Source organism: Oncorhynchus clarkii, chromosome 17 (assembly GCF_045791955.1).
Source record: "Oncorhynchus clarkii lewisi isolate Uvic-CL-2024 chromosome 17, UVic_Ocla_1.0, whole genome shotgun sequence".
NCBI lineage: Eukaryota > Metazoa > Chordata > Actinopteri > Salmoniformes > Salmonidae > Oncorhynchus > Oncorhynchus clarkii.
In genome coordinates this window covers 16,112,395-16,124,413 of record NC_092163.1, presented here as the reverse complement: position 1 = coordinate 16,124,413, position 12,019 = coordinate 16,112,395, and the positions used below count along the sequence as shown (strand labels likewise).

Here is a 12,019-nt window from a genome sequence, read left to right as displayed (position 1 = left end):
GGCAATCTGCTTGATTTCAACATCTCCCATTCCTATAGAATGTTCATAGTATGTCGCACCCATTCAAGTTGTATGTACAGGAATTACCCCAGGTGATTACGTTATACGGAGTTACGTGGTCAGTATCATTGGTCCGATGACACAGTTTAATCAATAGGATTATAACGGGAGTTCTTTAGCTCTTATTCCGCAAGAACACCTACGCGTTAAAGCTCACTCAAATGCAGAGAATCAGGGACGACGGAACTAGCGAGAACTATGGCGAATGATCAAGTGATGTCGAAAATCGAGAGTTCTTGACCAGCCAGTGATTCACTTGCCTTTTGAAAACCTCTGTGTTCACTTTTCAGGATACAATACATGGGAACCCACAGTTTGTTTAGTTCAGCCAGGGAAGGATGCGAAGGATATAATGTTGCTCCCAGACTAGGGAGGGGATGTGTGTCTATTTGTCAATCACAGCTGGTGCGCAATGTCTAATATTAAGGTAGTCTTGAGGTATTGCTCGCCTGAGGTAGAGTACCTCATGATAGGCTGTAGACGACACTATCTACCATGAGAGTTTTCATTAATATTTTTTGTAGCCGTCTATTTACGACCACAAACCGACCCTGGCACTAAGACCGCACTCAACGAACTGTATAAGGCCATAAGCAAACAAGAAAATGTTACCTGCTACCGCATGGCAAGCTGTACCAAAGCGCCTAGTCTAGGTCCAAAAGGCTCCTTAAAAGCTTCTACCCCCAAGCCATAAGACTGCTGAACAATTAATAAAATGGCCAGCTGGACTATTTGGTTTTCACACTGCTGCTACTCGCTGTTTATTATCTATGCATAGTCACTTTACCCGTACCTACATGTACAAGTCCCCTCGACTAACCTGTACCCCCGCACATTGACTTGGTACTGGTACTCCCTGTATATATAGCCTTATTATTGTCATTTTATTGTGTTTCTTTAGTTTATTCAGTCAATATTTTCTTAACTGTCTTTTCTTAAAACTGCATTGTTGGTTAAGGACTTGTAATTAAGCATTTCACAATTCACCTGTTGTATTGATTTGGTGATATTGCAAAAAAAAAGCATGAAACAGGGAGAGAAGAGGAGTGATGGAAAAAGGGAAAACAAGAGGGGGGGGGGCTTTACTCTCCAACACCAGCAGTAACCTCACTTCCCTGTCAATCTGATCTGTCAGAACAGCAGTAGAGACGGCCAACGGGAGGTCTGAGAACAGCTGCCAGGCGTTCTGGCACGCTACAACTCCTCTCTCTGTCTGGGAGAGGAACGTCGCTATGACCACACTTTTCCACGAGCTAGGGGCAAAGGAGAAGGATGTGGCCTATGTTGCCCTCTGACAGGTTCTTGTCGTGACTAACTAGTGACAAATCTTCATTGCCATCTTTGTTCATTTGTAATGGCGTTCTTAACATTCTTTCCTGAATAGTTTTTTCTCATACCATGTCTCTAGCTTAATTTTCAAGTTTAACAGGTGTTTATATAAAAGTTACATCAATTTCCATTTCATCTCTCCATGTTAATTAATAAGATTTAACTAAGGAAGTAGTCCATTAAATTATATATATGCAATATTGCCGTGTTTTGACAGTAGCTGGTGGGAGAGTGATGCACACTGTATAATTTGGAAGAAATCGCCTCTGAACAAGCTACTGTCTCATCTCTCCTGAATTCGAGAAAGAGCTCGCTTCCCTGATTAGCACCAGAGCCCCAAATTCCTCTCTCCTCCTTTCACTACCATATTCCCTCTCTTTTCCTCTTAGAGAGACAAAATCAACAGATCAACAATATCACGGCCCAGAACGTTGCCGTGCCAACACCCCACTGCGTTCCAGTTACACAGTTAATTGGATGAAGAGTGTAAGATTAAAGGACCTACATCCCAAGGCAACGGCTAATTGATTTAATATTTATGAACTTCTAACGAGGGGAGTGAGGGGGAAGGCAACAGGGATCCAATTTAAACTGTACTCGCTCTAACATTTCACGTGAAGGAAATGTTTAGTTAGAAGGGGTGGGGATGGAAGAGAGGGAGAGCGGTTCTTTCTGTTTTCTGCTCAGCCTAAATACGTACTGTAAACCAAATCCTAGCTAAAGGCATTATGGGTATCCACAGGTGTAGCCAGTGGAATTTAAACCGTTTGATATCAACAAATGAGTCTCAAGAACATGCTCTGATAATCCCATGTTGCAGAGGAATTAGGATCACACAAGCAGTGTAGTGAGAGATAAGGGCTGAGACTGAGACTGGATCCACTCACCTGCTGGCTCCTCTGTACTGCTGGCTGTGGTTGTCGGGGGAACAACGGGAATCTCTGTTTCCAGGTACAAACACAGCACAAACACAGACAAAAGTTAGCTTCATTATGTTTTAATACATTTGACATAGAATTCAAGACAACTGTTATTTTGATGAAAGAGTTATGCAAATTAAGACGAGTATACAATAAGAGTGTTTATTTTCCAGCAGACAAGCTTTAGTATTAATGTACAACCTACAGTTTTTCAGTAGATGTAGACGTGCCGTGTGGGGTAACTGTACGAAGGGATGGTTACTAGTTAGGTTTCGCCTGTAGAGATGTACTTTCTCAGCTGTACAGTATCCATATTAGGAAGTCTGAGAACTGAGGACTTCCTAATATGAATGCCGTACAGGTGGAGCTACCTGGCAGATCAGATCAAAGGGGAACAGCGAGATGCAATCTTAAGATCTGGAGGGGAGATATCAGGGAGGGTTGTGAAATCTGTAATGTCTCCCCCCTCACGACTCTATTCGCCCCCACGACGAGGTATCTGCGGTTTTACACCCAAGACTTCGTTCTCTCAGCTCTCCTTCACCCTCTCGTGTAGGCTATTTACAGAGGCAGGAAGTTGACATTGAATGAAGCCATGCATGAAAAGAGCTCCTCTTATCTCCAAAGGAGCAGGATGGTAACATTAGATAACAATAGATATAAAACCTAATGCATTTTGTTACACTGGCGGCAAAACGGGGATAAAACCCCCGAAACAAGTGTGTAAGCAGCGAGGGGAAGCAAGGACAGACAAGCACAGATACAGTTGAATGAGAACACATAGATAAAAGGAAAGGGTGGCAAGATAGATAAGATACACAGGAAAGGAAAAGAGTACAATAGCAGTGTATTGGCGGTCATGCATACAGTGCCTTGCAAAAGTATTCACCCCCCTTGGCGTTTTTCCTATTTTGTTGCATTACAACCTGTAATTGAAATGGATTTTTATTTGGATTTCTTGTAATACACATACACAAAATAGTCCAAATTTGTGAAGTGAAATTTAAAAAATGATTTGTTTAAAAAAAATCTCAAAAAATCAAAAAACGGAAAAGTGGTGAGTGCATGTGTCTTCACCCCCTTTGCTATGAAGCCCCTAAATAAAGATCTGGTGCAACCAATTACCTTCAGAAGTCACATAATTAATTAAATAAAGTCCACCTGTGTGCAATCTAAGTGTCACATGATCTGTCACATGATCTCAGTATATATACACCTGTTGTGAAAGCCCCCAGTGTCTGCAACACCACTAAGCAAGCGGCACCATGAAGACCAAGGAGCTCTCCAAACAGATCAGGGACAAAGTTGTGGAGAAGTACAGATTTGGGTTATAAAAAAAGATCAGAAACTTTGAACATCCCACAGAGCACCGTTAAATCCATGATTAAATAATGGAAAGAATATGGCACCACAACAAACCTGCCAAGACTCACGGACCAGGCAAGGAGGGCATTAATCAGAGAGGCAACAAAGAGACTAAAGAAAACCCTGAAGGAGCTGCAAAGCTCCACAGTGGAGAATGGAGTATCTGTCCATAGGACCACTTGAAGCCGTACACGCCACAGAGCTGGGCAGAAGAGTTGCCAGAAAAAAAGCCATTGCTTTAAGAAAAAAATAAGCAAACACGTTTGGTGTTCCCCAAAAGGCATGTGGGAGACTCCCCAAACATATGGATGAAAGTCCTCTGGTCAGATGAGACTAATATTGAGCTTTTTAGCCATCATGGAAAGAGCTATTCCATCACCCCGAGAACGCCATCCCATCATTCTGTGGGGATTTTTTTCATCGGCAGGGACTGGGAAACTGGTCAGAATATAAGGAATGATGGATGGCGCTAAATACAGGGAAATTCTTGATGGAAACCTGTTTCAGTCTTCCAGAGATTTGAGACTGGGATGGAGGTTCACCTTCCAGCAGGACAATGACCCTAAGCATACTGCTAAATCAACACTTGAGTGGTTTAAGGGGAAACGTTTAAATGTCTTGGAATGGCCTAGTCAAAGCCCAGACCTCAATCCATTTGAGAATCTGTGGTTTGACTTAAAGATTGCTGTACACCAGCAGGAACTCATCCAACTTGAAAGAGCTGGAGCAGTTTTGCCTTGAAGAATGGGCAAAAACCCAAGTGGCTAGATGTGCCAAGCTTATAGAGACATACCCCAAGAGACTTGCAATTGTAATTTCTGCAACAGGTGGCTCTACAAAGTATTGACTTTGTGGGGATGAATAGTTATACACGCTCAAGTTTTCAGTTTTTTGTCTTATTTCTTGTTTGTTTCACAATAAAAAATATTTTGCATCTTCAAGGTGGTAGGCATGTTGTGTCAAACAAATGATACAAACCCCCCCAAAAATACATTTTAATTCCAGGTTGTAAGGCAACAAAATAGGAAAAATGCCAAAGGGGGTGAATAATTTCGCAAGCCACTGTAGATGAAGATTCTGTGTGGTAAAGGAAGAAAGAATCAAGTATTTTGCTCAACGCCTCTGATTTGATTAGGACTTATCCCAATCATTTATTTTAATTTTTATTTATTTCACCTAGTGGTTAAGAGTGTTGGGCCAGTAACCAAACGGTTGCTGCCGTACTGCCTTTGAGCATGTTAGTTAACCCCCAACAACAACTGCTCCCCGGGCGCCGATGATGTGGACATCGATTAAGGCAGCCCCCCCGTGCCTCTTTGATTCAGAGGGGCTGGGTTAAATGTGGAAGACACATTTCGGTTGAATGCATTCAGTTGTGCAACTGATTAGGTATCCCTTTTTCCATAATTGTTTAATTTATACAGGCCTAATTTATACAGGCCTAATTTATACAGGCCTAATTGTTTAATTTATACAGGCCTAATTTCTCATTAAGAATGCAAGCATTTGTCTTGTGACAAGAAAAAAATTGCTGTCAAAGGCCATGTGGTTTTTACTCCCTACTGATTACTCTGTTTCACTGCTAATCAACCTGCCAAGCCCTGATAGCCGATCAGGATTCAGCCACGCGTGCCAGATCACATAATAATAATGAGCCTGTTTCTCATAATCGACTCGTATGGTCTGATTTACGACCCTCTACATTGGAAAGTATATGAAGTCAGAGATATGACATTTTATCCCTCCCTGTTAAAACTGAAATTGGCAAGAGGTTTCAGTATCGCTAAATGTTAATGGGAAGGGCTTTAAAAAAGATTATTTAGCAATTATTGAAGAAACTAAATATTTGTGTTGATCCCATCTGATCGCTGGGACCTCAGCATCTCCAAGTTTCACACCACCGACTGAGTGGCGCGACTTTCCCAGTAAAATCAAAGATATCCGATTCCAATGGAGTTTGTAGGTTTAAATATCCCCTTGGCTTGGACATTGGCCAAAAATATCCCTTCGGAAGAATTCATTTCATAATAGCTTTTATTTAACCTCTGAAGCATCATTTTATTGACCAAAATCAGAAATTAAAATGTATTGTTTTGGAGTCTGAAAACAAATGCCAAATAATTAAGATAAAGTGGCAGCCAATTTATTTTTGTTTTGAGATGCTGATTGCCCTTGGTCATTGGCCCTTTTCCCTTTTCAGCCAATCAGGGACACTGGTGGATCCTAGAGATGGTGTTCGTTAACTAGGCTCTGGACTGGGACTTGGCAGTGTTGTATTTATGGGGGACTGTCAACATTGGGAGGTTGAGGCTTCACAGAGGATTCTGGGGGATGATTTGTTTATTTTAGTTTTCAGATTTACCGGGTGGTCAGAACACTGTGACTAAATGCTTGTCTGAGGAAACCATTGGAGGAGAGAAAGAAGAAGAGTAGGATTCTGTGCCATGTAGTGTGTGTTTGTCAAGCCAGGACAGAGGAGGGAGGGACGGTGGGTGGGTGGGTGGTTGGGGGGACGAAGTGGGTGGGTGGGTGGATGGATGGGAGGGACGGAGGGTGGGTGGATGGGACGGAGGGTGGGTTGGTGGTTGGGTTGGTAGTTGGGTGGGTGGGTGGGAGGGTGAATGGATGGATGGGAGGGACGGAGGGTGGGTTGGTGGATTGGTGGGTGGGTGGGTGGATGGGAGGGAGGGACGGAGGGTGGGTTGGTGGTTGGGTGGGTGGGTTAATGGGTTGGTAGTTGGGTGGGTGGGTGGGTGGGTGGGTGGGTGGATGGGAGGGACGGAGGGTGGGTTGGTGGTTGGGTGGGAGGGACGGAGGGTGGGTGGGTGGGAGGGTGGATGGATGGATGGGAGGGACGGAGGGTGGGTTGGTGGATTGGTGGGTGGGTGGGTGGGTGGGTGGATGGGAGGGAGGGACGGAGGGTGGGTTGGTGGTTGGGTGGGTGGGTTGATGGGTTGGTAGTTGGGTGGGTGGGTGGGTGGGTGGGTGGGTGGGTGGGTGGGTGGGTGGGTGGGTGGGTGGGTGGGTGGGTGGGTGGATGGATGGATGGATGGGAGGGACGGAGGGTGGGTTGGTGGTTGGGTGGGAGGGACGGAGGGTGGGTTGGTGGTTGGGTGGGAGGGACGGAGGGTGGGTTGGTGGTTGGGTGGGAGGGACGGAGGGTGGGTGGGTGGGAGGGTGTAGTTGGTTGGTTAGTTGAGTGAGTTTGTTCCTTTTTGTAAATTGTCAATTTTCTTTGTGGAGGTGTGTATGAAAGTTTCAAGCATAGAGATGGAATGGGCAAAAGTCATATCTCGACCAAAGGTTTTAATATGGGTGGCTGGTGGCTGGTGAGGCAAGTTCAGGCAACTAGGAAAGGCTGGGTTCCACGTACTTATGCAGGGGGCAATGGGCGAGCGGCTCTGCTGGTAGCCTTTAGCGCAGCGGTTGCACGTGATACCAGTCACGCCGTCTTTACAGGGACATTGACCCGTGGTTTGGTTACAGGTTTTGCCAGCAGCACCCACGGGATGGCAATCACATGCTGTGAGGAACAGAAGAGAAGAGGTAAGAGAACACACGTTTGGTGTGGGTGGGGACACAAAAACACGTAACACCCATATACAGAGAGAGCACAGATACAGTACAAAACAACAACAACAACAACAGCAGTGGTGGTGGTAACAACAGGGTTGGAAACGTGAGCGTCGAGGGCAGAAGAGACAGTGAAGCTTGTGAGGCTTGCTGCAGGAAGAGTGACAGGACTTACTTGGGTCCACAACAAGACAAGCTTGACTTGCAGTGCCATCGCTGCAAGAACACACGAACAGCATACGCTCAGCATATTCAAACTGGCATACAGTGCTGGTTGACATTGACTGCTGGGAATCGTTAGCTCTTTCCAAGCTGCTATCATGGTAGCATGATCATGACAGTATGATTGTCCGGGATCAAAATGTTTTGTCTTCTTTCTATAATGTGTGTGTGTGTGTGTGTGTGTGTGTGTGTGTGTGTGTGTGTGTGTGTGTGTGTGTGTGTGTGTGTGTGTGTGTGTGTGTGTCTGTGTGTGTGTGTGTGTGTGTGTGTGTGTGTGTGTGTGTGTGTGTGTGTGTGTGTGTGTGTGTGTGTGTGTGTGTGTGTGTGTGAAAGAAGGATAATGGAACAGGCGACTGTGTTTACTAGATGATTAAATAGGAGAGATAATCCTGATTGGCTGTTTTTTATTAATCAGAGGTTTGAGTCTGGAACCAAAATGGCTGTCAGATTTCCTCTCTGCCTGGGGAGTCTATCTAAGACATCTGCTTCAGGAATGCAACATCTTTTGCCTGCACTAGGCTAACCCCCTGTCTTTATTTTCAACTAAACGCACAGTTGGTCTATCTTGCCAACGAAACTCACTATATCAAGTTTGATAAAGTGTTGAATAACAGGTAAACTATTGTAATAAATCATGTTAAACTATTGGCAAAGTTTTTCCTTGTGTCTATGTTTGTTTGTACTGTTCATATCCAGGCATGGCGTGGTTACCATAACGATATGTCACACATGACGCAAATCCTATATTCTAATCAATACCAGAACTTCTCTACTAATCTTTCCTCTAGTCAGCAAGCCCCTAAGCTCCATGAGACGTTGTTGCCAGGGTAACAGAACTATGTGACTTGGGTCTGGTTGTGTGCGTCCCATGGGCTGTGTTCCATGTTGAATGTTTACAGTATGTCCTATAGAAAACCCAATGATGTCGGGTTTCAGCAAATTACTGGTTTTCAGCCAATGATGTCGGGTTTTAGAAAATGACTTTGGGTTTTAGCCAGTGATGTTGGGTTTAAGCCTGCGGGTGTATTGTCCTTCAGAATGACCCCTCCCTACATCTCTCTAGTGTCACTTGTCACGATGAGAATCATCAAAGGTCTCAGTTTGAGCTATGCAATTTGAGGTTTTGTGGGTATAAGCGGTTACACTGGTGCTACAGACCACAATGTGCATTCTCATTCCCCATGGTGGGAATGTTACAGATGAAGTCGGAAGTTTACATACACCTTAGCCAAATACATTTAAACTCAGTTCTTCAATTCCTGACATATAATCCTTGTAAAAATTCCCTGTCTTAGGTCAGTTAGGATCACCACTTTATTTTAAGAATGTGAAATGTCAGAATAATAGTAGAGATAATGATTTATCAGTTTTATTGAGATTCAGTACAATATTTTATGAGAAGATTTTGTATTTTGGTTGATTCATACAGTCTGAGCCAGTCTCTCTCTCTCCCCTTCCTCCCTCTCGCTCTCTCTGCTTCCTCCCTCTCTCTCTCTCTCCCCCCCTTCCTCCCTCTCTCTCTCCGCTTTCTCCCCCTATCTCTCTCTTCCCCTTCCCTCTCTCTCTCTCTCTCTCTCTTCCCCTCCCCTCTCTCTTCCCCTCTACTCTCTCTTCCCCTCGCTCTCTCTTCCCCTCCCCTCCTCTCTCTCTCTTCCCCTCCTCCCTCTCTCTCTCTCTCCACTTCCTCTCTCTCTCTCTCTCTCTGCTTCCTCCCCCTTCTCTCTCTCTTCCCCTCCCCTCTCTCGCTCTCTCTCTTATCCTCCCCTCTTTCTTCCTTCTCCTCCCCCCTCTCTCTCTCTTCCCCTCCCCTCCTCTCTCTCTCTTCCCCTCCCCTCCTCTCTCTCTCTCTCTCTCTCTCTCTCTGCTTCCTCTCTCTCTCTCTCTCTCTCTCTCTTCCCCTCCCCTCTCTCTCTCTTCCCCTCACCTCCCCTCCCCTCTCTCTCTCTTCCCCTCCCCTCCTCTCTCTCTCTCTCTCTGCTTCCTCTTTCTCTCTCTCTCTCTTCCCCTCCCCTCTCTCTCTCTTCCCCTCCCCTCCTCTTTCTCTCTTCCCCTCCTCTCTCTCTCTCTCTCTCTCTCTCTCTCCGCTTCCTCCCTCCTCTCTCTCTCTCTCTCTCTTTGTCTGTATTATGTGAGTCAGTAGCTGTTGCTGCTAAACTCGCTTATCTTAATCAGACAGCGGAGGGGGAATCCGTAGCCCTCTCCCCTCTGTTATCAGGTCGGTGGGCTTTAAAGCGAGTATAACGATTACCACTTTATCAGGCCAATCTGTCACCAGGTTTCATTGCCTCATTTTGTCTGGGAGAGGAGGGGAGTGTTGGAGGCTAGAAAACGGAGGGAGAAAAAAAGGGGGGAGGCTTACACACAATCTATAAACAAGTGTAGAGGCCAATCGGGCACGTCTTCAGGCACGTAAATTTAAGAGCCTGTCAGTAAGGCGGAGGGGAGTGGGGTAGGGGGGGGGGGGGGGGGGGGGGGGCGTTAGGGAGGGCAAAGTGCGGCCCTCTTCAGAGCTTCTGAGAGCTAGCACCGTGTTTTTAAGAGCGTCTGCCCCACTAACCACAGCTTAAGCCTGCCAGTAAATCAAGTTGCTCCGCACATGGTCTGCAGGTGGGCCGCTCTTTTTCGCTTGTTCTCTCGTTTTCTCTCTCTCTCTGGGTGTCTCTTTCATTCCCCGACTCTCTCGTTCTCTCACTCTTTCGCTCTCTCTATCAATTTCAATTCAATTCAAAGGGCTTTATTGGCATGGGAAACACATGTTTACATTTCCAAAGCAAGTGAAATAGATAATAAACAAAAGTGAAATAAAGAATATAAAATGAACAGTAAACATTACACTCACAAACGTTCCAAGGGAAGAGAGACATTTCAAACGTCATATTATGGCTATATACAGTGTTGCAGTATGGGCAAATAGTAAAAGTAGGTCCTCCCAGGGACCTCCTGCCCTTTCTGACTGCCACAGCCTGCAGGGGACCCACCTGGGGAGAGTTTAAGCTTCAAGTGGGTGTCCACTTAGCACTTAAGTAGCTACGCTATCCTGCTATCCTTCCTCACAGCTACTCCAGATGGCTGGGCAAGATAGGGACACTAGCTAGCGAAAAAGGCTAACTCCTTCCATCCTCCAGTCCTCGTTCACACACACTTGTAGAGGGCAGAGAAAGGGCTAATGAGCCCCCCATGATGAGCTAGTTACAGGGGCTAGCTAGGCTAGTGAAATCCTAGCTCCTTCCAACCTCTTTGACAGACACTTGAAGTGGGGAGAGAAAGTGCTTCTCTTGGTCCTCAAGTTGAGCGAGTTAAAGGAGCAGTCTGGGAGAGAATAGGCCTTTTTTATATGAGCCTGGGGAACATAGGCTTTGTATAACCCATTGTTAAAGTACTAAGCCGGTTGAGGAGCTCTGAAGGTTGATGGGCTTGGTCCTGTATATAAATGTTTCGTTCCTCTATATGAAGACCTTGGAGAGGCTCAGATGGAGTTAGGATTGAGTTCCCTACTAGTGTAACACACACGCACACACACACAAACTTTGAGGAGGGAGATGCACATAAAAGAGTGAAAAATGTTCTTGGTTAACGGGGAGGGTGATGGAAGGCATTTCAAAGGAGCTCGCTCTTCATAGGAGACGATCATTGCTCAATGTGAGATTTTTTTTTTTAACTCTGCCAATCGTTTACCATAAAGCGTTTGATGTTTGAACTGCAATGCTCCCCCTCAGTTTGGGTTTGTGTGTTCGGTGCCTATAAGAATCATTTGTTGGCTGTTGGATAAGGCCCAACCCGAGTGTCTGTGTTCTATTATAATTAGGTTTCTACTGGTCTGCAAAAAAATGTGTGGAGAGGAGAGATTAAATAATGTTACATGACTCGGGCCTTTTTTCAATGACATGTTCATCTGATACAGGGAATGTCTATCTAACTTTGGGTTTTCATACGTTTTGGTATTTTATTGATTAAAGTCATTGGAATCCTTAGAGATGTCACATTTGTGGCCAAGGCAAGAGCCTGCGGGCCAAGGCAAGAGCCTACGGGCCAAGGCAAGAGCCTACGGGCCAAGGCAAGAGCCTACGGGCCAAGGCAAGAGCCTACGGGCATAGAGACAATAGTATTCCTATATAGTTGCCATTTTACATGCAACACAATACATGTAAGTCATTATAATTGACAACAGCAACAAAAAGACAACTTTATTTTTCATTTCCAGCGAAGTTATGAAAACCAATCTTTTTTTTTTTTAAATCTCTAACACAGTGCAAGACACATGGAGAGGAGAACGTAATCACTTCTACGTGTTATTCTACCTGAAACTTTTGTCACATTTTTTTGTTCTGTCTGTAAAACTTGTTCCTCGTGGTGTGATTACACACTGGCTGATGTTACTGTGTGAATTACGCTGAAAGTAATGGCACTAATACGGTGCCCCGCTGCACTAAGCTTGGGATTTCTCTCAGTAGAATAACTTTCAGACACTCCTTTCATCGACAGATTCTGAAAGCGTCATAACCAAAGATCCAAGGCTGGTGTCAATGATTTAGTTTCATAACCGTTATCAC

The 12,019-nt window shown here is 45.1% G+C and overlaps 1 protein-coding gene across 2 annotated transcripts in view; it reads right to left on the bottom strand.

The window, feature by feature from the left end:
• LOC139370340 (netrin-1) overlaps positions 1-12,019 on the bottom strand; it is a 108,365-nt gene that overhangs the window by 24,803 nt on the left and 71,543 nt on the right. The window contains exons 4-5 of one of the 2 annotated variants that reach the window (XM_071109765.1): positions 7,048-7,197; positions 2,277-2,330 (exon numbers count right to left, since the gene is read on the bottom strand). In XM_071109765.1, coding sequence (XP_070965866.1) covers positions 2,277-2,330; positions 7,048-7,197 — 204 coding nt within the window. The remainder of the gene's footprint in view (positions 1-2,276; positions 2,331-7,047; positions 7,198-12,019) is intronic. The other variant, XM_071109766.1, reaches the window with a different exon arrangement.